The sequence below is a fragment of the Peromyscus leucopus genome, chromosome 20, assembly GCF_004664715.2.
Source record: "Peromyscus leucopus breed LL Stock chromosome 20, UCI_PerLeu_2.1, whole genome shotgun sequence".
Classification (NCBI taxonomy): domain Eukaryota; kingdom Metazoa; phylum Chordata; class Mammalia; order Rodentia; family Cricetidae; genus Peromyscus; species Peromyscus leucopus.
The window spans coordinates 31744528-31771383 of NC_051080.1; the positions used below are offsets into that span (position 1 = coordinate 31744528).

The following is a 26856-nucleotide window of genomic DNA, read 5'->3' on the forward strand; positions in this document are numbered from 1 at the left end:
AGCCTTGGACTGGGAAGGGGTGAATCCTTTCAAGCCCTTCCGAGTGGTTCAAAAGACCACTCCCACCTGGAACTCTTGTAAGCTCGAATCCTGGGGTGCTTCTGGGACAGGAGCAGAACTGGGTCCCAGAAAGGTGCCTCCTGGCACTTCCTGCAGGGCAAGCTCAGCCCCAGGGCCAGGGGGTGAAGGATGGAAACTAGCAACTTTCTGGTCAGAGTTTCTGGCTAGCAGGCCCCCGGGGATGTAGCTCAGTGGCGGCAGAAAGGGGAGGAGTGGGTATTTGCCGGAACCCTTCAGATCCTGACGCGCCCAGAACAGAGCTAGCACTTTGCTTTACTGAAATGGGGCCAGTGGAGGCCTGGAGGCAGCAGGAGGGGCCAGGGTCAGCGCGCAGAGGGAAGTTTCCAGCAGCGGGCCGGCTCCCTGCAGGGAGAGCTGCGCTAGTCCGGGATTGGAGCGGCAGACACCCTGGCGGCCTGGCCTGGAGGAGGCTGCCGCGCGGGATGGAGCCGTCCCAAGGTCACCAGCTCCGAAGAGCCCTGGGCTGTGGGGCTGGGGTGCTCCGGGGCGGCCCCTCGCGCGCCCCCGCGCCAGGGCCTCGGGCTCGCGCGGTCTCGCAGCCGGGCAGGCTGGCGGGCGGGGCGGCCGGGCCCGGGCCAGCTCCGCCTCCCTCCCGCCGCTCCCGCGGGCCGCGCTCCCGCGGGCCGCGCTCCGCGTCTCCAGCGCGCGGCAGGCGGTGCAGAGCGCGGCCATGGGCGCCGGGGCGGCGGGTCCGGTGGCGGGGCGGGCGCGCGGCGGGTGCAGGTGCGGGCCGGGCCGGGCCGGGAGGGCGCGGGGCCCGCGCGCCGCCGCTGACGCTGTCTCCCGTCCCGCCGCCCGCAGACCCTCCTCCTCCGCCCCCCGCAGCTCGGGCCCTGGTCTTGGCGCGGCTGCCGCACGGTGCCCTCGACGCCCTCCGGACGCGCTGCCTGTGTGACCGGCTCTCCACCTTCGCCATCTTAGCCCAGCTCAGCGCCGACGCGGTGAGACCCGGGCGGCGGGGGGCAAGGGGCACGGGCGGGGATGTGCGTGCGTGCGGGGCGGGCGGGCGGGCGGAAGGCGCAGGGCCCGGCCCCCCCCTCAGGGGTCCCAGCGCCAGGCAGCCACGGTGGCCCGTTGAAGTCTTGGAGAGGGTGAGTGGGAGCCTGGTGGGCGGCAGTGTGGAGTTAGAGACCCCCAGGAAGTGACTGCCAAGTGGGTCCTGTCTCCACTCTCCTTGGAGGCCTGGGGCCTTGGAGACCTCCGAACTGGGGCTGGGAGGCGGGCCTGTGGACCCCTTCGCTTGGCTTGCCAGAGAACAAGGGGAAGAGGCGCTCCTTCTCACACAGCGCTTCTGCCTGCCCCCGCCCCAGTGGAGCCAGGGCTGCGGAGGTGGCTGTGTCCCCAGGCAGGGTTCTGGGGGTGGCTGAGGCTGCTGGGCCTGGCCCAAGTCCCTAGACAGGCCCCATGGTCTCAGGGGCCTCCTTTTTTGTTCCTGTGATTCTTGTGGGGGCTGCTGGTTTCTATGGTGACAGCATCTCAGGCCAGCTTGCTGCCTCGGGCCCTGGGTGCTGGCCGAGGAGCCCTCTAAACTGGTGGGCTTTCCTGTCCTCCAGCCCCGAGAAGGCCAGGAGAGTGGGGGTAAGGGCTGGAGCTGCACGGTCCCTGGGCCAGGCTGGCTCAGGAAGAGAAAGAGCCAGGGTCTGAGCTCTGGCCCCCAGCCCAGCCCTCTTGTGGAAGGGGCCTCTGGGCTGGAATGGAGGACTCTGGAGAGAGGACTTGGCTCTCTCCTGGATGTGGGCAGACCGATCTTGGCCCTCTCAGAGTCCAAACTCCGTGTAGACGAAGCTCAGGACCTCAGAATTCTTGCCCCCTTCCACCCCTCATCATTCTCTGGAAAGTAAGGAAGGCACAGTGTTACAGCTGGGGTCTCGGTGGGAGGGGGGATCAGAACCAGAGGGACCTCATTCGTTACTACCAAACTCCTTTACGGCAGTCATGGAATCTGAGGCCAAGAAGGGCCAGCTCCAGGTCCTAGGGTGGAGCCTGGGCTCTTGGTACTGGCCCCGTGTGCCCTCCAACTGGGCAGTTCCTTCAGTGGGGACTGCCTGTGTTGGCAGGTCTGTGGGCAAGGCCAGGGCAGTGGCTGGCGCCACCCTGGGAACTCCCTGCGAGAGGTGGCTTCTATGTAGATGGCCATTCTAGGGTTCCTAGAGGTTGGCCTGGGCAACCTCGGTCCAGCCCAGTCTCCTGTGCTGCTGTGCCTTGGGACATGGAATCAGAACCAGGACAGGGAGAATGACAAAGGACATGTCCTCACTTCCTTTCTCCCAGCCCAGGGTCAGGCTGTGGGAGGTCGGAGTTGTAGACTGGAGAAATGTGCTTGCTCCTTACGCACAACATGATCCTGGGCCGGCCTTCTGCCTGTTAAGTCTCTCGGTCTCCCTTGTGAAAGGGAGGGGGCCGTTTGCCCTTAGGGAAGAGCACCGTTGTTGTGAGCTGGACCCCCTGGAACAGCCATTATAGCTGGTGTGGTGCTCCTGATGCTGGGAGCCAGCCGAATATTTGGATGTGGGGGCCCCCTCGCGCAGGTATAGCTGGCCATGACATGTGCCTGGGGTAGGGAGAATGAGGCCACCCCGAGGGGGAGGGGCAGATGGACTGCCCCAGCTCTGCTTTGTGTCGCAGGCATCCATGGATGCCTGCCCCCCCCCCCGGGTGGGGGGCTTCTAGTATCAGGTGAGTGGTCACAAAACAGTGTCTCTGCAGGGTGTCGTTTCAGAGCTCCGTCTCTGTAGTCCAGATAAGGCAGTAGAAGCTGAGTTCAGAGCCAGGTGGTACCTCCTGGGGCCTTGTCCCTCACTGGGGTGATGGGATAGGATCGGACCTGCCTGACTGCCTGACTCCACCAGAGGCAGCTTGCATTGGTTCGGTGTGGGGCTGGAGGAGGGGACCGGGCGTGGGGGTGGGGGAAAGCACTGTGGGTGTGGCTTCTGCTTACCTCCTCCTAGAACCCCTCTTGGTCTGTTTTTCCTTCCCACCTGACCCATGCTGGCTGCCCTAGGGTTGAGACCCCACTTAAGATGCCAAGTGAAGAGGAGCCAGAATTTCAGAGAACCTGTCAAGGTTCTCCTGCTCTCTAGCTGGCTTGCTTGGTCCCTGCTGACATTTGGAGTGCCCAGGGCTGGGGGCTTAGGCAGCCCCTGCTGATGCCCTCCAGGGCTGGGGCATGGGTTTATATGGCAAAGTAACCACTCAGGAGGCGAGGAGGCTGGGGGAAGAGGGGTTGGAGAGAAGCAGGCAGGAGCCTCCTTCCCTGAAGGCAGCATGTAAAGACGAGGTTTGGAGTGAGGTCCTGAGGGGGTACACAGGAGTTCACTAGCCTAGCTTGGGGTAGAAGGTGACAGCCGTCCCATTAGGTGAGAAAGGCATAGAGATGCCAGGGATATGGGGGATAAGAGAGAGGCACGGGACCCAGGACAGGAGAGACAGGGTGAGAGGGAGGACTCAGCTTCATGCCGATGGAAGGAAAGACAGGGAGGACAGGGCAGAGACCAGCAGTGGAGACATGGGACCCTGGTAGGAACAAGCAAAGGACAGCCTAGCCAGCTACAGAGAGGTGGCCAGGGCTGAGTTAGGTAGCTGCAGAGAGTCAGGTGGTCCTCTCCCTGGCCGCCCGGGCTGGACCAGAGAGTTGGAAGCATAGACAGAGACAATGAACCTGAGACACAGTCGCTCAGGGGACTCTTGTCTAAAGGGCCTGAGGTGGAGGTAGAGTGTGTGGCACCCAAAGCTGGGGTCGCAAACTGGTCAAGGCATGCTATGAGGGAGACGGACCTGGGAGCTGGGAGCTGGCCCTGAGCCAGGGTGTGGGCGCAGATGCTGCTGGGATGCGGCTGCGGGAGGTGAGTAACCGCTCTGAGTCACACCTGTGAGTGGGATGCACCACCTGCCTGAGCTCTGTGGATGGACCAGGCGGTGTGTTTATGGTGCCCCACACAGCCCGGCCATAGTAAACAGAATGCGAGGCCAGCCGTTGATGTCGTTGCTTCTGGGACATGCCTCAGGCTTAGGGGACCAGGCCATAGTCCTGTGTGTAAGTAACCAGGATTGGTATCAGCGTGTGACCTAGCTCAGAGCTCAGTATGTCACCAGGATCAGGGTTCAGCCTGCGAGCACAATGAGGGCAGGTGTGTGATGTAGGGTCAGGGCCCAGGTGCAGTGGGGTCAGGTATGAGGGTGTAACCAGGATTATACTCAGAGTATGAGTAGGGACGGGGTTCAGAGCATGATGACCAGGATCAGGGCTCAGTATATGAGTAAAGTCAGGGCTCATATTGTAACCAGAATCAGGGCTCAGTGTATGAGTAGGGTTCAAAGTGTAGCCAGGATCAGGGATATATGTGTGGCTGGGATTGTGGCTCAGCCTGTGACCAGAATCAGGGCTTAGTGTGTGTGTCCATGGTCAGAGCTCAACTTGTGACCAGGGTCAGGACTCAATATGTGACCGTGGCCCAAGCTCAGCCTATGACAAGGATCAAGGCTCGGTGTTTAGCTGGTGTCAGTACTCAGAATGTGCCCCAGGTCAGGAAGCAGAGTGGACATATGACTGGGATCAAGACTTAGTATGTGTTAGTGGTGAGGTGTAATGGGAGAAGGTGCGACAGAGTTTGGATCTTAGCGTCTGAGGCGGGGTTAGTTTGGGGCTACAGATAACAGTGGAACAGAGCAGGAGGAAGCCAGAATTGCAGGATAGAAGCCACTCTTTGGGAGATGCATATCCCACCCGGAGACTTGGAGTAGGGGATTTATGGGGTGCAAATTGGCAGCAACTGTGGAAAGTGCAATGCAAGCAGGCCATTGGTGAGGTGGGCAACCCTTATCCAGAGTGCTCAAGGGCAAGTCACAGGCAGAGAACCAGAGGCTGGTTCAGATGGAATGTTCTGAGAGTTTCTAGATGGTGACTTCTCAGCTCAAAGAAGAGCCAGTCACGTGAAGGTTAGAGGGACACTGATGGGTGATGGGAACAGCCTGTGCAAAGGCCCTGGGGCAGGCTGAGCTTGGCTCTGGAGCTGATCTCCTGCAGTGGGCCAGCTTGGTCTTGTCTCCTCTCTAGGATTTGGGGCCTGCTTCTTGTCCTTGGGGATCTCCAGTCTGACCCTCCTAATAAGACCTGGCATGTCTCTTGACAGACACATCTCTGCTTCAGAGGTTGCTGCAGCCCCCCACCCCCACCCCCGTAACGTGCAGAGCCGAGTCTGTCATGAATGACCCTGAGCCAACTGGGAGGAGCAAACGGGCTAGGGGTGTCTGGCAGCTGCCAGACCTAATGAGGGCAGACAAGGCAGATGGCCATAGAGGTCGAAAAGTGGAGTCAGTCATGGCATGGGTGTGAGCCACTTGCTCAGTTGGCTGTGACCTCCCCAGAGCTCTGGAATGCTTGCTGGCCACTTCCCCCACCTGTCCCTGTCACCTGGCCTCCTCTCAGTTTGGACCCAGGTTCTCCACTGGTTAAAGCCAAGTGTGAAAGGACTGTGATCCTAGAGGGCTCACGCCGGGAGGATGATGCCCAGACGTTCACTGTCCACACTTGCCCTTCCCAATTATGGCTAGAGACTTTTGAGGTCGCAGAGTCACGCGGCTGGTCACCCAGGTCTCCAGGGTAATGAGAGCAGGAGTTGGGCCTCTTTCCGGAGGAGGCTTGGCATGTACATGGGTGCCTAGCATGTGCAAGGAGCAGACTTGGTGTGAGGGCCAGGGCAAATCAGGGTTGGCAGCACAAGTCTGCCTGCTTGTGCCAGGGGTATGTGTGTCTGTATAGATATCGGGTAGGTGGGTGTCTGTGGGTGTGCCAAGCGTGTGGCCCATGTCACCCTGTGGGTAGAGCCTAGTTAAGCCACCTCAGGCCTCTTTTCATTCTGGAAGAGGGAAAGGAAGGTGGCAGGAAGCACTGGGTGGGGGGGTGTAGAGGTTCCACTAGTGCCCCATGACCTGTGGCCTGGGGCACTGCGTGGCTTATGGTGTGAACCATGAACTAGCTGTATCATCATTTGCAGTGAACATTGCCCTGTGTGAGCAGGGCCAGCCTGCTGTCTCTGGGTTGTGCCGGGCGTATGGTAGAGCATGGTGGTGTCTGGGCCCTGCCCCTGCACAGGGATGAGCAAGATCAGGATGGCCAAGGCCCCCAGTCTTATGTTGGTGGGAAGTGAGTTTGGAAAGAGGGAATCCCAGGTGCAAAGACTCTCAGGTGGAAACAAGGCATCCCGTTGAGTGGCCTTTGCAGCCGACTGGGGGTACCGAGGCCAGCAGGGAGGGGGCATCCAAGATACGGAGGTGAATCAAGGTACTTGCGAGAGCAAGGGGAAGAAAGAAAGAGGCGCTTTGGCAGAGCGGTGAGAGATGGAGTTGTGGGAAGAATGTTGGGGTGGGTGGCCATGGAGTTGGGGGTGTTGGCTGGCTGCCCAGTTAGATATAGTGGGAACTGGGGGTGGACACCATCCTGGGGCCCTGGCAGTGTAGAGAGCCCCAGCCTGAGAGTTAATTGTGGGGACAGGGCTGTGTCTGTGCCTCCCTCGCCCCTACCTGTGATGTGGTGGGAACTGAGGGATTGGAATTGAAGGGCTGTGACATGAAGGAGGTGAGGGCTATTGTCAGGCGTGGCCTGTGACTGTCGTTACCCTGGGGAGGGTTTGTCCTCAGCAAGGGACAAGAACTGCTCTTAGGGACAGCCCAGCAGAGAAAGAAGAACAGGGGTGGGAGGGCACAAGACCCTGGGGCTACGTGGGGCCTTGGCCAGACCTCTGTTCGCCAGCTGTGGGTCCTGTCTCACCCCTTGTCTCCCCTGCTCCCCAGAACATGGATAAGGCGACCGTGCCATCCGTGACGCTCATCGTGGGCTGTGGCGTGTCCTCCCTCACCCTGCTCATGCTGGTCATCATCTACGTGTCTGTATGGAGGTGGGTGCCTGCTCCAGAGCCTGAAGATCCAGCCCTCCCTTTCCCCCTCGCACCATCTACTCTGGACCATCCTGCCCGCTTCGTCCCATGCGCCCTGCGTTGCCGTTCCAGGTTTCCGATCGCTGTGTCACTCGGGTCACAGAGGAAGGATGGGGGTGGGGGGGCATGTTGAACACACAGGTCCTCATCCCTGCTGTCACCTGACTACACTTCTCGACAGACACCAGTTCTGAGCTTAGGCTCCAGCTGGACACCTAGAGCGGTCATCCTTTGGTTACTTGGAGTCCTGTGGCTACTCACTATCCCTGGGCACCCTCATACAAAGGACCTACAAACTCCTTGGGGTCAGAAATAACTTCCTGCACTGTGCTCTCAAGGCTACAAGGATCATCAACCTCAGGCCCTATCTGCCCGTGTGTAGGCTATGGGGGTTGCATAGTGTGAATTCTCTTAATGGCTGAGCCCACTCAGGTCACAGATGTGTCTGGGCAGTGCCCCCACCAGTAGGTATATGTAACCATGGGCGTGTGCCAGTGGGGTGGCCTTCTCCCTGCTCACCAGCATCTAACCCCACCTGGTAGTCTGCAGTGAGGTACATTCAAGGTCACTGTCCACAGAGCTGTCCTAGGGCCCTGTGACCGGCTGTTCCAATTCTCTACCCCGTGTGTGATGGTAGCCGATAATCGAAACTGATGTGCCCGTCCCTGCCTGCAGTCAGGCAGCAGGAGATCGATGTGACTAGTGGGAGAGGGGCAGCCTGTCCAGCCTCTAGCATCGGCTGCCCTTTGTTCTTCCCGGAGACGGAGCATCCCGAATGCTTCTCGCAGGACTCCCTCTTAGCAGCCCTTCAGAATCTCACACCATCCTCGAGCTTGGAGCTCAGAGGCTGGGCTCAACTCTGACCCGGAGAGGAGGTTTACTTGGTGTTCAAAAGCACCTTCCTTAGTGACCACTGATGGCATCGCTGTGCCCTGTGAGCTGCTGCAGACAGGGACTGTTCTGATGGCCCGTTAGGGAGTGGCGGGGGCAGGGGGGGGCAGATACAATAAGGGCTCAGCCTACATCAAGCATGTCAAGCCCCAAAGGCTAGCTGAGGACCCTTTCTCTCTGATCTCTACCTGGATGGGTCTCTCTCCTTCCCCAATGGCTGGTGGTGGTTCATAGTCTTGATGATTGATGATGATGGTAGCCCTAGTTGTGGGTTGTGATTGGCCACAGTGATGGTGGTGTTGTTGATGACAGTGGTGGGGGTGGTAATAATGGTGATCGTGGTGGTGATGATGATAGTGATGGTGATGAAGGTTATGTTGGTGGTGGATGATGGTTATGGTAGTGGTGGTACTGGTGGTAGGTAGTACTGGTGGTAATGATTGGGGTAGTCATGGTGGTAGTGGTGGTGGTGATGGTGGTGGTAGTGATGGGGGATGGTGATGGTGGCGATGGTGATGATGGTAATGATTGAGGCGGTAATTTCAGGGAGGAAATGGAACACTGTTTCTTGGACAGGCAGGCCACATGACCTTGATTCCTTGTTGGGTGCTGACCTCAGGCCCTGACCCCTCTCACAGGTACATTCGCTCAGAGCGGTCCGTCATCCTCATCAACTTCTGCCTGTCCATCATCTCTTCTAATGCTCTCATCCTCATCGGGCAGACCCAGACCCGCAACAAGGTAGGCGGCCTCTTGTCCTGCCCTGCGTAGCCTTGTGTTTTCAGGTGTGGTGAAGATGCCCCACCCCCCACCCCGACCCTGGCCAGCTGTGAACTGGGCAGCTCAGTGTGGGAACCCACCCTCTGTTTGCCTTTCCTAGGACCCCTTCCTCACTCCCACCCTGTGATCTCCACACCCTGTCCTGCCACATGTGACCCAGAGGCTAGGCTTTGGGAGGGGTCTTCATGGGCCACCCTAATATGTTGGAGACGGAAAGAAGGCCCAGCCCCAGAGACTGCTGTGTGCCGTGGCCGAAACCCAGTCACAGTGGGCTCGCCTGTGATTTGATGTGGGTCTGAGAGTGTGACTCCCCCTGACCCTCGGGCCTCAATTTCATCCCTGCTGAGGGATGGGCCCGACACGAGCTCCTCAGTGGGCTTCTGTGCCCAGTTTACTGGCAGCTAGGGGGGGGAGGAGGATGAACATCTACCCCAGGCCTTAGGCTTCAGTGGTCTGTCTCCGGGAGGGGTGGGGGGGACCAGGTTGCTTCCTGCCTAGGAACTTGGCTGGTCTCAAAGTCATTGGATGCTGGGTTTCTCCCAGCCGTTGCCACATGCACACGGGGGATGGGTGAGAGCCAGTGAGCACCTGCCCAGTCCCCTTGGCCCCTGCCTGCCCAGGTTGTGTGCACGCTGGTGGCTGCCTTCCTGCACTTCTTCTTCCTGTCCTCCTTCTGCTGGGTGCTCACCGAGGCCTGGCAGTCCTACATGGCCGTGACTGGCCGCCTACGGAGCCGGCTCGTCCGCAAGCGCTTTCTCTGCCTGGGCTGGGGTGAGCAGGGCAGCTGGGGTGGGGAAGTGAGGGTGGACTGTGGCTAGGGCTTGCTGGGGGATAGATCAGCAGCTGGGAGCGAGGGCGGGCAGTGGGCTGGGGTTAGTGGCCAGGAGTGAGGGCAGGCAGCTGGGCAGAGGGCGGGCAGTGGGCTGGGGTAAGTAAAGCCTCAGGGCATGGGCAGCCTGAGTAGGATGATGGGCTGTCTCCGTTCCTGGCATTCTTGTCTTAGCTCTCTGCTTGTTCCTACCACTCCCAGAGTCTCCATTTGCCACCTTGGCTTCTCCCTTGGGGCCTCCAGCTCTTTATAAGATTGCCAGAAAATGCAGCCCAGCCAGGCCCCTTCGCATTCAGATGACACATAACACTATACTGTGTCTTTCACAGTACTTGGGGCGCATGCTCTAAAAAAACGATACCCTCTTTCTATGAGATTGAGTGGTAACAGGCCACGGCTCACCCTCTGATCTGCAGTCCTGCAGCATTCTCCCAGCTCTCATCATCCTACCCGTACCCTGTCCACCCCTTCCCTGTAGTGGTGCCCTCATGTGGGACTTCCCTCATGCAGCTTGTCCCTTGGCCCATGTGGGCAGGGGATGGCAGGACTGACCCCCCTTTCTTTTGGTCCTCTTCTAGGGCTCCCTGCACTGGTGGTGGCCATTTCCGTGGGATTCACCAAGGCCAAGGGGTACAGCACCATGAACTAGTGAGTTGGGCAGGCGGGGATGGAATAGCCTTCTGCAGACCCGGGGGATGCCCCGCCTTGCTGGCATTGTGTCAGCCAGGCTTAGGAGGGCGGGCCCTTAGGCAGTCAGGTCCTGTGGGCAGGGAGATGAGAAGAATGCCTGGGGCCTCCTGCTCCCTTCCTCATTGTCTGATCTTGATGGCCATGAGCCTCTGGAGTGCTCATCCCCATGTGTGGAAGTGTTGAAGAGACACCCCCCCCCAGCCAGGGGATAGCAGCGGGTACACCCTTCCTGTGGGCATTATAGGGGTGTGAGTCAATTTCACAGATGAAGCCCTGGGGCCCAACAGCTGACCTAAAGCAGTGTAGGCTCCATGGGCAGAGACAGCCCCCCCCCCCCAGGCTCAGGAAAAGAGGGAAAAAAGACCCGAGGGGTTGTCTGGCTCACACTAGTCAGGATCCGGGTAGGGATGGTGGCTAAAACCATCAGAGTGCGGTGGGGGTCAGAGCAAACCTAAATTACTCTGGAGCCCCAGGAAGGTAGGTGGTAGGGCTCTGGAGTCCCTCGATCTGAGCCATGTTGGAGACACAGACTGGAGATGCTGAAGAATGAAAAGGAATGTATTGAGTGAGCATCGTTGGCTAGAACGCCCAGGCCAGAGGTGGGGACAAGCCCGGGGGGAGGCATGCCGAGGAGCCTCTGTGGCAGTGGTTCTCAACCTGTGGGTCATGACCCCCACACGTGGTTGCATATCAGAAACTTACATTTTGATTCATAACAGTACAGTAGCAGAATCACAGTTACAAAGTAGTAATGAAAATAATTCTATGGTTGGGGTCACCACAGCATAAGGAGCTCTACTAAAGGGCTGTAGCCTTAGGAAGGTTGAGAACCACTGACTTACTGGTTTGATCTCCTAGGGGTACCATGGATGGTTCCTAGGGGCTGATGGGTAGTATGGGCTGTGGAGAGCTACGCAAATGAGCATAGGACTATTGACCTAGGTGAGGAACCTCATGTCAAGGAGGGTCTGCTAGAGACTCCGAGAAAGAGCCAGAAAGCGCCCCACCCACAGAGGGCAGAGGGGAGCCCCAGGGCTTCTGAGAAGGCGTGCCTTATTCCCTGGACTGGGCCATGCCTCTATTTGTAAGTGGAGGTCATGGTGGCTGTATGGGGACTCCTGGGGATCCAAACAAACCAAAAGAACAGTGTGCAGGTTTTCCCCGTTTCTTTCACGGCCACCCAGTTAGTTCATGTACTTCTTCCGGACACATTGGTTGCCAAGTGGGCATGGGGCTGAGTACTGACAGCTTGTCTCTTCCCCAGCTGCTGGCTCTCCCTGGAGGGGGGACTTCTGTACGCCTTCGTGGGACCAGCTGCTACAGTTGTGCTGGTACTGACCCAGCCCCTCCCCTCCCCTCCCCTCCCCTGTCTCCCAGGCTGGACCCCTGGGTCTTTATGTGGCCCCTTGGCTGGCCTGTGGGGGTCTGGTCACCAGCTCCATTCACCACCACCCCCACTGCAGTCGCTCAGTGTGGTACACTGTCGTCCTCTTACCTCCCTGACCATGGCTTGCCTGGGTATCGGGCATTGATTATGTATCTGCCAGGAGGCCCTTGCAGGTTTTGGTGAGTAACAGGGAGGTGGGGACAGATGGACAGATGGACAGCTGCAGCTGCAAGGGTTGAGCAGACGTGGCCCGGGTCGTGCATGTCCACAGCTGTCGGCACCCAGAGTGCCACGAGCGAGGGCCGCTTGTTTCCTGGTGTCAGAGAGACCTCGCTTTTTCCTGGCCCTTCGGTTGACATGCCCATTTGGAGGAGAGTCCAAAAAAAAAAAAAAAAACTACAGCTGGGGACTGGCCCAGGGCCAGGAATGGCTTGGCTCAGCATGGGAGTAGATGCTCGCTCTCTCTCTCTCTCTCTCTAGTCCTTGTCTCCCGGTCTCACCCTCTGTCAAGGAGGGATGCTTAGGGAGCTTGGCTCAAGTCAGTCTAGCAGACAGGTGGCCCAGGAGTAACTGACCCTGCCGAGTATGAGCAGCGGGTCTGGAGAGAGTGTCTAGCAGGGTAGAGACAGTTGGGTGGTTACCAGAACCCTGATCCTTATTCCTCAGAGGCACCCAAACGGAAGGCCAGGTGGGCATCCCTGGCAGTACCTCGGAGGGTAGCTGCCAACCAGCTAGACCAGGTGTCATTTAAAGAACAGGCTCCAGGGCCTGCGTGAGGGCCGCTGAGAAAGAAGCTCCTATCCCGACTTATCCACATGAATCACAGGATCCTGTGCCCTGGCCACTCTTCCTGTGACAGCCAAGCGGAGCCTCTTGCAGAAGGGTAGCCTGGCCTAGGAGGACACCTGCAGGCCGGCTCTTGTGTGGTCAGCAAGCTCGGAAGCAGGGCTACACCAGGAGACAGCGGCCCTGTGTTTGGAATCCTGACTGTGCAGAGCCGTGGAGGCTGTCAGCCCCTGGGCCTCTGGGCATGATCCCTGGCACAGGAGTCCAGAGTATCTCCCCACCTTGACCTTTGCCCCTTAGGGCCAAGCCAAGGCCTTCAGGTCCTGGCAGCCTTTCTAAAAAAAAAGGAATTACCTGGGGACCCTCAGGGATTCTCTTGAAGTGGGGATAAGAAGTGAGATTTGAGCAAGGCCTTGTCCCTTATCCCACGTCCTGGCAGAGACAGCCAAAGAGAGGCAAGGTGCCAGGGTCCCCAGGGCATGGAGCCTCTGACAGTGGATTTAGGAAGGATTCTTACCTTGTGTAGTAATTTGGTTAGCAGCTTAGAGATGCGCCGGAGGCCCTAAGAAGCCCTCAGGATGCACCCAGTGGAAATTGTTAGTGGGGTTGAGGGTCAGTGGTCTTGGAGATCAGGAACAAGGGGTGCCCAAGAATCAGCCGGGGAAGCCATCCTTGGCCCTGGGCTAGGAGCTCACCATCCTCAGGGGCCAGGGGAGGGGTGATGGTGGTTTGGGGTACATTGAGGACAGGGCTCTGGATGGACCCACCTGGCCAGCACTGGGGCCTGAATTGTGGGGGCACATGAGTAGCCCTCGGAGGCCTGTGGACGTTCTGGGCCTGGCCATTGCTGATCTGGGCACCTATGGGCTCTGGCCCACTCCTGCCTCTGCCCGGCAGGTGAACATGGTGATCGGGATCCTGGTGTTCAACAAGCTCGTGTCCAAGGACGGCATCACGGACAAGAAGCTGAAGGAGCGGGCAGGGTAGGCCCTGTGGCCCTGGCACCTTGCCCTTCTTGGCTGGAAAGACCCAGAGCCCACCCACCATTAAGTCCCAAATCCAGCCTGACAAATTCGGGTGTCAGAGAGCAGGTCGGGGAAACTGGGGCACAGAATACAAAGGCCTTTTCTAGCCAGTCAGTCTTGGTCTTGTTCTGTGCCTCCGTTTCTTCATCTGACCTGTAACAAGGTGGGACCCTGTAGCGTCTCCAGAAACATCTCCAAGCTCATTTCTCAAAGAGAGCCCCCTTGCTGGGCTCTGGCTAGTGGGAGGTCACCCCAGGCCCGAGGCTGGGAGTGTTCTCCCTGTGCCCTGGACCCCATAAGAGGCCTTGCCTGCCTGGTGCCTTCATCACTGGAGGACAGCTAGGGACAGGTGGACAGTGCTCCTCCCACACTGCTCAGGCACCTGCTCTGTGAGTCGTCCTGGGAGTGAGGGACGACATGGGGGTCACTGCTGCCTAGCTTAGAGACATACAGGGTCACAGGAGATTGGGGTGGTAGCCTTGCCCTGCCCAGAGTTCTCCTCCCTGCCCCGCCTTCTACATCCCGCAGCTGGTGTACTGGTGTCTTTGTGGGGGTCCTACCCCTGCCCTTCCCCTCTGTGCCTGTCTTGCTCGGTGTCTTTCTCTGTCTCACTGTCTCTCTTTTTCTGGTTCCTCCTTCTCTGCCCAGTGACTTCTCTGGGTGTCTGGTGGGCTCTGGCCCTGGTTAGAGCCCTTGAATGGGCTAAGGGAGTTCTGTCCCTGTGCTGGGTGCTCTGTGGCGGAGAGCTTGGGCCTGAGCTTCTAGCCTCAGCCTTGCTGTCTACCCCAGTACAGTGGGCCCACATCAGAGTCCGAGCCCCACGCACGTGCGTGGGTTGAGCTGTGGCTGGGGTTGTAGGTGTGGAGGTCTCCTTGCATGCTCCAGCACTGGCCTGCTTGATTTGCTCTTAGAAGAGCCACAGGGAAGCTGCCAAGTCTATATGCCCTCATGTCCAAGTAGACAGAGGTTTAGGGAATAGGGAAAGCTGGGGAAGCTGGAATCAGACCCCAGATGTGGGTGTCCTGGGCCAATGCTTAGATGGGAAGGTACCCACCTGCTGCGTGTGCATGCACACATGTTACACGCATACACACACACACACACACACACACACACACACACACACACACCTACCTGCTGCGTGTGCATGCACACACCTCCCTCACACTCATGCATTCGCACACATGGACAGGGTTGCCATACAGCTCAGCCTATTTCTGCTTTCCTTGTGAGGCCTGCAGGTGGACCCTTCTCCCATGACCCAGCCCATGAGCTAACCTCTGGCGTGCCTGTGCGGGAAGAGGAAGGATATCAGGCCTCCTTCAGATCTTGCTGCTCTCGACACTTAGAGACAGAGGCACGCTGCCAGTCAGCAGATGCTGGCAGCCTGGGTCCTGCCCATCTCACTCCCTGCCCTAGGCTTGGGTCCCTTAGATAACTGAGAGCCTCAGGCTACCGTCTCTGCTCCTCGCCTCGCGGTTTCGAGGGAACCTGTTTGCTTTTGTTTCAGCCTTTGATTTCACTTGCAGTCAGCTGCCCGCGCCCCGCCTCGGGCGTACCCTCCCGTGTGCCGAGTGCGGAGTCCTCTCTGCTGCCGAAGCCACCTCCGACGCCACCAGTAACGCCATGTTAGTGCCTTGCTGCCACCTTGGAGCAGCCCTGTACGGGCTCCGCTCTCTCCTGAGTCACTTTTGTTTGTTTTTATGTTTTTCTTTCATTTCTTTCATTTCTGCCGTCGTCCCCTCTGGATTTCCAAGGCAGCCCTGCCCTCTGCCTGCAAGCTCGTCTCTCCCGACTCAAGGCCGGCTTGCTATCTATGCGGCATATAGGACACCTGGGAGGCAAGGAGTGGGTCAGCTAAGGTAGTAGGATGGGACTGACTCCAAGGTCGGTTGGAGTGGGCCTGCACTGCTTCCTGCTGCTCCCCGAGGCCCCCCAACAATGCTGGCCCAGAGCCTGGCCTCAGCCCCACCTCCACAAGACAAGTGGATAGGTGATGGAGTCATGTGAGTGTGTGTATATGAGTGTTTGGGGGGGCAGGGGGGGCAGGTAATGAACCTGTGAGTGTGTACATGTACATGTTGCTCATGTATAACAATATGTATACAGTATATATGTGCTGGTGTGCATAGGAGCGGTGCCTATGTATGGGAGTGGGTGTGCTTCCAGTGTGCAGGTGTGCATAGAGGGGTTCCCATATGTGAGAGTAGCTGGGTGTGTGGACTATGTGCTGCTGTGCTTGGGAGTGAGTGCCCATGGGTAAGAGTGACTGGTATGCGGGCAGACATGGAGGAGAAAAGTGTGCAGGTGTGAACTCGCAAGCAAGTCAATGGTGAGTAGGTGTGAGTGTGTGTGTGTGTGTGAGTGTGTGTGTGTGTGTGTGTGTGTGTGTTGCACCTGTAAGCGTATAACTGTAAGAATATAACTGGGCATGGACAAAGGTGTTTAGGTGCATGTATCACTGAGATGTGTTATGCCCTGTGGGTATATGTGTTGTGTGTCTGTGTGGGTGCACAGGAAGATACAACCATGGGGACAAGATACAAAGAACAAGGCATGCTGATCCACTGACTTGGCTGTGACAACATAGCTGGATTGGGTGGGTGGAGCTCAGCATAGAAGGTCATCTTGTCCAGGCCCCTGCCTCCTTCAGGTCATAGCAATAGCAGAGACCCCAAACACTTCTCAGGTCCTCGTGCTCACTCTCGGAGCAGGCACTGGAGCCCAGGACTCTTGGTGCCTTAGGCAGATGTGAGGGCCAGATTAGGCTGGATGGGTAAGAGGATGTGCATGGTATAGAAACCAACCAAGCAGAGTAGCCTGTCCCCACGATGGGCCCACACTGCTGTGAGCCCCAGTGGCCACCTTTTGGACCAGCAGTCTTTCTGGATGGAGTGCAGAAGAACTCAGGTCCAGCCTGAGCTAAGCAACTGAGTCCTGGGATCCAGAAAGTCAGGCACCAGCTAGAGGTGGTGACACCCAGGCCTCACAGGAGGTCTTCTGGTGCTCGGAGGTATCTGAGTCCCTAGGGAGCCTGTGGCTCCTCTTCCTCTGGGCCCTGGGGAAGTGATTTGGAAACTGGTGACCTGGAGGAGATAGAGAAATGACAGGACTGACCTTATGGGAAACCAATGGGGCTCTGTTCCTGCACCAGACAATGGCGACATCTGGTGTCAGAGGTCCTGGCTCAAAGAATGTCTGCTTTGAAGGGGAGGGAAGGTGTCACTGGGCTCAGTGCTGTGGTGGAAACAAGTCTGGAGCTGAGAATGACCCTGCCCTTGACAGGAAGTCATGTACTAGAGGGCCAGCCTGCCATTGTTCTGTTCTACTTTCAGGGATGGGGATGGGACTGGGTTGAAGGGGGGTGAGCCCACAGTGGGGGTGGGATGGAGGATGCCTCTGGCTTCTGCAGCCATGGGGGAGGGGAGTGCAGTAGCTGGCACTGTGTGGGGAGGCTCCACACCATCCTCAGCTCCAGCAAAAGGTATGGGTGGGGTCGGCAGGGACCCAGGAGTTGGAGCTTTGTGCCTCGCATGGGGTTCCCTCTAAGAAGGGGATGATAGATCATATAGTTGACTGGAAATGGAGGCTGTATGAGGTACAGTTTAGGAGCCCACACTTCAGGGCGTTGAGGGAAGGGTGGGTCATCAGGATGATTGCTGGTTTGGGCCTGAGCTGGGCACAAGGTGGACTGACAGAGATCTGGGAGAGCCAGTCCTGAGTGCGTGCCTGGCTATGGGTGGCTACCATGTTCCTCAAGTGATGATAACTATGGCTGGGGGCAGGAAACTCCCTGGGGTCAGAATAGCATGGTTTCGTAAAGGCACGAAAGTAGAGGCCATGGTAAAGGGCTACTGTAGCCAGCTATGTGGCCTCAGAGGCCAGAGACGTGAGGATGGCTGTGTCCTTGCAAGGCCAGACCCCACATAGGACCCCTGTCAGGGCTATACTCTTTGGTTTGGTGGGAGTTTGGGGGATCCTCTGCCCAACTGGGCCCTCAGATCCTCTAGCCTCTCCCATAAGCCCTGCTGCCCTAGATCCTACTCTGTGTTCACTTCCCTTCTCCCATTTGCTCCTTTAGGGGGACAGTATGACCCCCAAGAGGGCAAGAATAAGTGATCCCCATGTCCACCTGACTCCTAGAAATGGCAGAGGCTACAGACAGGCCACAGTGGCTCCTCGGAACCACAGCGGTGCTGAGGTTGGGGACAAGGCACAGTTCTCAAGCACTGACGTGTCCCACGGCTTCAAGGCAGCACATGTCCCTACCTGAGCATGGGGGCATGCTCGGTGGTTGACGTGCAGGCCGGGTACTGGTGGAGGGCATGGAAGGCTCAGGCTGCTAGGCTTCCCGTGCCAGCCAGGTGCTCCGAGAAGAGACTGAGTACTGAAGGCAGGGCTGGCTCAGGTTGGGGCCACAGGAGGGCACTGAGACTCAGGAGGGTAGCTGCAGCCCCGGAAGAGGAAGAACACCCTTCGTGTCTGTTCTGTCTGTCTTGGTCTCTTCTCTGACCCTCTGGCCTTGTCCAACTGTCCACTGTCTGTCCTGTCTCTCCCTCACAGTTTTTTTTTCTCTCTCTCCTTCTCTCAGTACCTCCCAAGACTCCTGTCCCCTCCAGCCACCTTGTATTGCAGTTGGGGCCCTGGGGCTCTGGGTCCAGGGCTCAGGGCCCAGAAGATGGAATCAGGGGCTGGCTCCCTTGCTCTGTGCATCTCTCCCGTCTCTGTACCCTTCCTGTGTGTCTCCCTTCTGTCACCTCCTGGACAGGGTCCCAGTTCTCTCCCAAAGAGCTCCTCTCCTTTGCTGGGTCCCTTGCAAGCCCTCAGGCCTGGGGATGGGGGAAAGGGGTGTCCTCAGGAGAGGTGGCGCGCCCACGGGGGCCGCCCTGACGCCCTCCATCCCCAGGGCCTCCCTGTGGAGCTCCTGCGTGGTGCTGCCGCTGCTGGCGCTGACCTGGATGTCTGCCGTGCTCGCCGTCACCGACCGCCGCTCCGCCCTCTTCCAGATCCTCTTTGCGGTCTTCGACTCACTGGAGGGCTTCGTCATCGTCATGGTCCACTGCATTCTGCGCAGAGAGGTGGGCGCCCTGGGCCCCTCGAGGTGGACCTGTACCCGGCATGGAGCCAGGGTTGCTGGGAATGGCTCTCCCTTTGGGGGGACAGCTCATTTTCAAGGATACCTCATCAGCTATGGGAGGGCTGTGGCTGACAGGGCAGAGTAGGAGAGCCAGCACTAACTAGATGCTTGGAGTGTTTTCCGAACCTTTCAGAAGGTGAGAACATGAGGCTCATATCCAACTATGTCCTGATGGCCACCACCAGGGGGCAGTAAGGAGACTGAATGGCTGTCCTGACCTCAGAGAGGCTGCATGTGGACAGAAGTACATCTTACCTCAACAGACCCGCTTCTGCTCCAAATAGAGCAGAGACATGGCTGGGCCCTAGAAAGGGCCTTTTGCCTCCATCTTCCTCTTAACCTCCTAGACTGATGCTAAGAGGTTTGAACTGCAGCAGGTATAAGAGGGCAAAGAATCGACCGTAGCCGCAAGAACCAGGGACCTCAGTTGACAGAAAAGACTGGGCTGGCAGGGCAGTGAAGAGGTCAGATGCCACTGCTCCTCTAGAGAGGCTCTGGAGGAGCACCCTGGGAGAGAGGGATGCCTGAAGTTGCAAAGGTATTCCCACAAGGCCTGTGCCCTCCTTCCCCCTCCCGGTGCCAGTCCTGTGTCACTCAGCTGTGACCGTGGAGACTCACAGGCCAAGAGCGACCCCTGAGGCCCCTTGTCCTGGCTACCTGAGCCCTGCATCCACAGTTCTTAGTAGCTCCCTGGCCCCGCACTGGGTGCCCTGACTTGTAGCCCACAGGCAGGTGAGAGTCTAGCCTCCTATTGTAAGGCCACTGATCTGCTCTGAAATCACACTCTTGCCCTCTGCTCCTCCCTGAGTGTTCTGGCTTCTACAGGGCCAGCTGACTGAAAGTGGAAGTAGGCACTCCAGGAAGGTAACAGGACAGATGTCAACAGAATAGCGGAACATCCCACTAAGATCTGTCCCTAGGAGTGGCGTCTGCAGAAAAGCCTTGTGGTCAGGAAGTTGACATGTGACCAAGAGCCAAAGGGCTCACCACTCCACGGTTGGGTAGGGTGAGCATGTGGAGCCGCCAGTTCCAGCCCTTGGATATGGTCCTGATGCAGGTCTCAGCATCTCACTGCTCTCTCCTGGGTTTCAGGATGATGTTTGATCCTGTGTCCTTCCTCATGCTGATTATCCTGGGTGGTTAGCCAGTTCCTTTAGTGGCTCTTCCTGTCAAGATCTAGGCTGACCTTGTGGCTGGCCTCAGCCTTGTCCATACAGCCTGCCATGAGGAACAGGCTCCTTGCCTGCAGTCGGGATGGGTTTTGGGGGTGCTGACTGGCCCTGAAGCCAGGTACCTGCTTTAGGCTAATGTTCTTACAGTGGCTTCCCGCCAGTGGAGTCTGCAGCACCTTCCCAGCATCGGGAAACTCCAAACGTCTTCATCTTACATCCTTTCTCCTCCTAGCACAAGGGGCATTGCTGAGCTGCAAGGCGGCTTCTTGCGGCGGGTGCCGCATGGGCCCATGTCTCTTCTGACGTGCTTTCCCTCCTCCAGGTCCAGGACGCTGTGAAGTGCCGTGTGGTAGACCGCCAAGAGGAGGGCAACGGGGACTCGGGGGGCTCCTTCCAGAATGGCCATGCCCAGCTCATGGTAGGACTGATTGCCTGGGGATGCCAGCTGTCCTACCGGGACCTCTAGGTCCTCCCTGTGCCCAGAGTTGTTGCTGGGCCCTGGTAGCCCTAGTAGATGAACTCTGAGCCCAGTTCGTAATTGGGGAAACTGAGGCCAAGTGGAAATCCTCGATCCACTTTTTTTGAGCTGGGAAAGGCTGTTGGTGAGTTGGGTGGGGGCTGGTGTGCATCTCTGCCTTCTTCAAAGCCAGCCCATCCAGAACTGTGCACAAGCCAACTGTGAGTTTACCCATTCAGACTGCTTCAACTATGGGATCTAGGCACAGTAGCCTCTGAGCAGAGCCCTGGGCTCTGCTGGCCAGCTTCCTGCCCCTCTGGCATCACCCGTATGTTGTCCCAGGTGTCTTGCACCCCAGGGGTGAGTGAGGCACTGGGGAGCATCTCCAAGTGATGTCTACACAGGGCCAACCCTCTGGGCCTCAGTGCCACCATCTAGAGGGAACAAGTGTCCGCTGGACAGGTACTTTGTCATTTGAGGACACAGCTTTCCCTCCTCTTGATGTTTCTCTTGGCCTGACCTCTGACCTCAGGGGAAGACTGCCACCTTCCCAGCATCCTGGCTCCTGCATTTCAGGGAAAGACCTCCAGTTTGAGATTAAAGGCCAGACTGACCCCCCTGGAGCCCTGTGGCCTCTGGATGGGTCTTCTAGACCCAAGCACCTAAGGTGGTCCTGGGTCACCACTATGGCCTCCCCAGCTGCTGTCCTCAGAGATGCAGCGGGGACCATGTCTCTGCTCTAGGGGAGGCTGGTGCTGGCCCAGGTCTGTGTCTGTCCCCTGCTGTCTGTCTTGGATGGAATGGCAGAGGCTTTGGAAGCCCTGGTGGCTGCATGGCTTTTGGGGGAGCATGGCCAGAGGGGCAGAGGCCGGCTGCTCCGTGATGCCTTGGAGGGAGAGCACGCATGGTTGAACACACGCACGCAAGCTTGCACACACAGGCAGTCACAAACACATGCATGGAGAAACATGCATATGCTCCTTCACAAAAATGCACAGAAGTGTGAGTCATATACACAAAACTACTCTCAGCATACGTGTTCATGCTCACACAGTACAGCCCTCTGCCCTCACTGAGGCACACGTGCCACGAACACACAGCTCACACATGCATGTGAATGCTGACAGACACACCCATGCTTGCATAGACCAAGCATAACAGATGCATGGCCACACGATGTGGCCCGTGGACTAATAATGTGGGCTGGGGCTCTTGGTGACAGTATCAGCCTATTTGTGACCTCTGAGGTGTGGGTGTGGCTCCGGTGGCCCCCTTCCTACCACGCTGAAGGTTGCAGCCCGACTTGCCACCAGCCCTGGCCTCATCTTGCCCTCGGTCTCTGTCTTGCAGACTGACTTTGAGAAGGATGTGGATCTGGCCTGTAGATCAGGTGAGCGCCTGACAGGTGAGAGCCACGGTGGCCAGTCGGCCCATCTGCTTCTTTCTTTACTACCAGCATCCGTGCGCCCTACCTGTCCCCATCCCACACCCACTCTCACGTGGCCCAGCCTGGGCTCCCTCCTCCCCGAGGCTTCAGGAGTCCTGTGGGCGTGAGCCCCAGAAAGCTGTCGTGGAGCCCATGCTGGGCTGGGACCATCTTTGGTAACCCCTTCACATGTCTGTCTCTCCCTTGTCCCCCTCATAGGGCAGAGCAGATAGGCCAGTTCTGCTTCTGCCTGTACACTACGTTGTCACCTGCCCCCCCCTCCCCGCTGCCCTCCCTCAAACACCCATGTTCTGTGTTGTCTTCATTTCTTCATTGTTAACCTGGGGTGGGAGAGGGGAGGTTGCCCTGTGCGAGTGGGAGACCTCAGTCGCGGGAGGAAAGCAAGGGGAAGGACCTGCTGCTGGAGCACTTGGCTAGCACCGAGCTTCCAAAGTCAAGAAGGGGCTCAGTGCCTCCCCCATGCTCCCAGTGTCAAGTCATAGCTTCTGAGAACCAGGGGCCAGGACAATAGTAGACAATCTCTGGCTGTGGAGGGGCCCTCTGGCTTTACTCCATCTGGTCCCCAAGTGGGGGAATGTCAGCTGCTGCCTGGATGGGATTCTTGGAGGAGGTAACCTTGGGATGGGGCAGAAAAACCCTTCCTTGGCCTTCAGTGATCCAGCGCCACAGCCTAACCGAGAGGTGACCCCCGGCACTGGGAGTTGGGTGCTGGCCTTGTCAAGCACAAGATGCTGTGGGTTGAATGTCGCTGATGGGCTCATGATAGGTGTCCGTGGATAGGTGTCCATAATGAGGCAGAGTCCCTGCTGGAAGAGGCTGAGATGAGCTGTGTGCAAGCCAAGAAGGTCCTTGAGATGCTGTTGATCCTTGGAGATGGGCATACAGATTGAGAGGAAAGATGGCTGGTCCATTGCTGGGGTGTTGGGGAAAGGCTGAAGGAGGACCGTTCTGGACGTCTTAATCCCTGTTCGATTGCTATGAAGGGACCCCATGGCCAAGGCAGCTCTTATGAAAGAAAGCTAGTTGAGGGCTGGCTTAACCGTTTCAGAGTTTTATAGTCCATTATCGTCATGATGGGGAGCCTGGTGACATGCAAGCAGGCACTGGAGCAGTAGCTGAGAGCTACATCATGATAGGCAGAGAGACTCCGGGCATGGGATGGGCTTTTGAAACCTCAAAGCCTACCCCCAGTGACACAGTGACACACTTCCTCCCAACAAGGCCACACCTCCTAATCCTTTTAAAATAGTACCACTCCCTGAAGACGAAGCATTTAAATATGAGCCTATGGGGCTCATTCTTTATTCAAGTTTATTGTCATTCTTACCCAGACTGCCGCCCTGGGGGATAGTCTGGAAGAGCCAAAGGTTGTCATTGGAGGGAGCTTGGGGTGAGGGAGCTTTGGCCTGGGAAACTAGGATGTTGTGGATGACCATAGTGGATGAAATGGTAAGAGCTGCTGGTGGGCCCCAAGGCTGGGCTAGGTGTGACCAGAACAGACAGCGTGCAGACCTGGGCCAGGCTTCTTAAGAAGGGGGTGTGACCTTGCTCCAGAGAGCACGTCCAGGAGGATGGCTGCCTTGACTCAAAGCTAGTCTGATACTCTACTGGCCAGTGGGGCTAAGCTGATGGACAAGTGACAGATGGGATATATGGTGAGCTGGAGCCCAGGCCAAATGTTGAACAGCTTGGGATAGCTAACCAAGAGAGGTGGATGGATGGGAACTTCAGGAAGAAGGACTTTATCAAGGCATGGGAGGAAGGACTTTATCAAGGCACAGGAGCAACCAAGGGAGGAGAGACCTTCAGAGGGGTTGAGCTCATGTGCCAGGTCTCGTGGTTCTTGGGGCTGATGTACCTATGCCAAGCACTACCTCCCTTCAAGGACTTGTGTCTGGCGGGAGTACTGGAGGGGAGCCTGGGCTCCCTGGAAGAAGCTGTTCTGCCCGCCTGGAAGTACCTAGTTCCTGTGCTTTCCAGCAGAGGGCACCCTCGCTCGCTTTTCAGAATTGCCATGATGGGCTATGTATGAGTGACAATCTGGTTACCTTGGGAGGCAGGCTGAGACCCGTGTGGGCCATCCTCATTGGAAAAGGCAAAGGAACTTTGTCCAAGTGCCAGCATAGAATGAATGGACCTGGAGTGGGTGTCAGGGCTGGTGTGGGTCGAGACCAGGGTGGCAGCAGTGGCTGGCCAGGCTGAGCCCCTGCTGCTGCTGCTGCTGCTGCTGCTGCTGCTGCTGCTGCTGCTGCTGCTGCTGACCCTCCTCACCACTCTGACCCCCCCTCTTCCTCTCTGCTGCCTTTTCCGATGCTCCCCACTAGTGCTGAACAAAGACATCGCAGCCTGCCGCACAGCCACCATCACAGGCACCTTCAAGCGACCGTCGCTGCCCGAAGAGGAGAAGCTCAAGCTGGCCAAGGGCCCGCCCCCCACCTTCAACAGCCTCCCGGCTAATGTGTCCAAGCTGCACCTGCACAGCTCACCCCGCTACCCCGGTGGGCCACTGCCCGACTTCCCCAACCACTCCCTCACCCTCAAGAAGGACAAGGCCCCCAAGTCCTCCTTTATCGGAGATGGAGACATCTTCAAGAAACTGGACTCAGAGCTGAGCCGGGCCCAGGAGAAGGCTCTGGACACGAGCTACGTGATCCTGCCCACGGCCACGGCCACACTCCGGCCCAAACCCAAGGAGGAGCCCAAGTACAGCATCAACATTGACCAGATGCCCCAAACCCGCCTCATCCACCTCAGCATGGCGCCCGACGCCAGCTTCCCCACCCGGAGCCCCCCTGCCCGTGAGCCCCCAGGTGGCGCGCCCCCTGAGGTGCCCCCTGCCCAGCCCCCACCACCTCCACCTCCACCACCACCCCCTCCACCCCAGCAGCCCATACCCCCACCACCCACCCTGGAGCCTGCACCCCCCAGCCTGGGGGACACGGGGGAGCCTGCGGCCCACCCAGGACCCAGTTCAGGTGCCGGGACCAAGAATGAGAACGTGGCCACCTTGTCAGTGAGCTCCCTGGAGGTGAGGGTGGTTCGGGGTCTGCAGAGCAGAGATGGGTGGACCCGCCCCCCCCCCCCCCCCAGGCAAGGGCTGGTGCTTTCCGGGCTGTGTAGGTTTAGGGCATGTCAGAAGTGGGTCCGGCTGGCCCAGGGACAGAATCCTTATGCACTCACGCCCATTCCACATAGCAACAGTCTCTGTGGTCAGCCTAGTGCTTTGTACTGCCCCTGCGCCTTGTTCAGCCCGTAGGACATGGGTCTGAGGTCAGGATGGGACCCTCGGGGAAGTACCTGCCCCACCCTAGGATATGCCACCATCTATCCTTCAACCTCTTCAGTGCAGCTAGCACCCTGAGTTCACTGTTAGGGGTCCAGCTGTGTGGCCCCAAGATCAGGTCTCCTTGACCTGTGCATAGCCTGGTTGAGCTGGACACTTCAGAGGGAGGGCAGGGACGAATAGGCCTGGAGTGTTGGCGGGGAGACCCCACTGCACACAGAGAACTTGGGGTAGCCTTGGCGTAAGGGCTCTGAGACCCCATCCACATGTCATCATTGTCCGGGGGTTTCCTTTGGTCTCAGCACACCCTCCGGACCCAGAGCTGGGCCTCTATCCCTAGGGAACAGGCAGCCTGGGTACTTGATACACCCTCAGCATGTCCCCTGAAGGCAGGTTGGTGTCTCCCCAACTGTCAGGCAGGAGGGCCTGGATGTGTGATCCAGGCAGTTTTAGGGAACACGTTGCCCATGCACACACCCCTTTCTCCTGCAGCGGCGGAAATCACGGTATGCAGAACTGGACTTTGAGGTAAGTGCGGGTGTCTCTCTCTGGACAGACAGGCCGGGTACCAGGGCCTTTTCAGCACGTGGGAGTTGGGGGAGGGCCCGAGGTCAGAGCCCAGGGGCCAGCAGCAGGTGGGACAAAGGGGTGGCTGTGGATGCCCATCCTGGCTCAGGACTCGTGGCCCCAACCCACAGAAGATCATGCACACACGGAAGCGGCACCAGGACATGTTCCAGGACCTGAACCGGAAGCTGCAGCATGCGGCTGAGAAGGAGAAGGAAGTGCCAGGCGTAGACAGCAGCAAGGTCAGGAGGGTGGGTGGGCTCTGCGCCAGCCGCCACCAGCTTCTTCTGCCCGCTTCCTTCCCACCCTCACTCACTAGATTCCTGGTTGGTCTTCCCCTGCGCTGTCTGTCCCCTCCGATGTACAAAGGGCAGGGCAGGAGGAGCCTGAGCCCGGCTCTGTCTGGCGGGTCCATTCCCACAGTACTGACCCTGGCCCCATCACGGGAGCTTCAGCTGCCGCCAAGACTGGGGCTGCTGGGATACGGGGGTTGCTGCTCTCTCTCTGGGAATCCCTCCCTAAGAGACTTCCTCTCTCTCCTCCCTTCCCTCCCACGGACTCACTCCCATTCGCCCCTGCCCTGCCTACGTCGCTGGGCGCCGAGTAGCCAGAGAAACAGCAGACTCCCAACAAGAGGGCCTGGGAGAGCCTCCGCAAGCCCCACGGGACGCCCGCCTGGGTGAAGAAGGAGCTGGAGCCACTGCCCCCTTCTCCGCTGGAGCTGCGGAGTGTGGAGTGGGAGAAGGCGGGTGCCACCATCCCACTGGTTGGCCAGGACATCATTGACCTCCAGACCGAGGTCTGAGCGGGCGGGCGGTGGCCCCGCACCGGGCCAGGAGGTGGGATGCTGCTCTGCCCGCTCCACCATAGGACGGGCACAGATGCGCTCGCGGTGGCGGGCCGGGTCCAGCCCCGGCCTCAGGGCGCTCAGAGGCGGCCAGGCAGAGGGCCCGCGGTGCTGGGACCAGAGCCAGACACAGGACAGGAGGTGGCATGGCCCGCGGGCACAGGGCTCCAGAGGCCAGACGGTGCCTCAGACTTTGCCCTCCTTGGGCAAGCCCGAGCGGGCGGGCGGGCGGGCGGCTGTGGACACGGACAGGCCTGGTGTGGCCAGCGTCCCCAGGATGCCCCCACCTCAGCCACCACTGCAGAGGACTGCCTGTGGCCCGCCAGCCTGGCTCCGTTTTTTAGACACCCCTATCCCTTGGGAAGCAGCCAGACCCCCCCCCCACTCCCTTCCAGGACCCTGGGCCCCTCCCAGACCCAGGCAGAGAGCATGGTCCTGACCCAGAGACCCAGGGGCTGGACTGAGACCACTCTGGAAAGAGGCGGGGTGGGGAATCTATTTTTTCTCTCCTTTTCTTTTCTTCAATAAAAAGAATTAAAAACCCA

The 26856-nt window shown here is 58.6% G+C and overlaps 1 protein-coding gene across 1 annotated transcript in view; it reads left to right on the top strand.

Annotated features, from left to right (window-relative positions):
* The window catches only part of Adgrb1 (adhesion G protein-coupled receptor B1), a 72933-nt gene extending 46077 nt beyond the window's left edge, over positions 1-26856 (top strand). Inside the window, 16 exon segments of the mRNA XM_037197550.1 lie at positions 883-893; positions 896-943; positions 946-1022; positions 6871-6974; positions 8543-8645; positions 9305-9455; positions 10092-10161; positions 11468-11534; positions 13274-13359; positions 18308-18479; positions 20033-20128; positions 21518-21572; positions 23939-24642; positions 25390-25425; positions 25596-25706; positions 26072-26856. Coding sequence (XP_037053445.1) covers positions 883-893; positions 896-943; positions 946-1022; positions 6871-6974; positions 8543-8645; positions 9305-9455; positions 10092-10161; positions 11468-11534; positions 13274-13359; positions 18308-18479; positions 20033-20128; positions 21518-21572; positions 23939-24642; positions 25390-25425; positions 25596-25706; positions 26072-26269 — 2089 coding nt within the window. The 3' untranslated portion in view covers positions 26270-26856.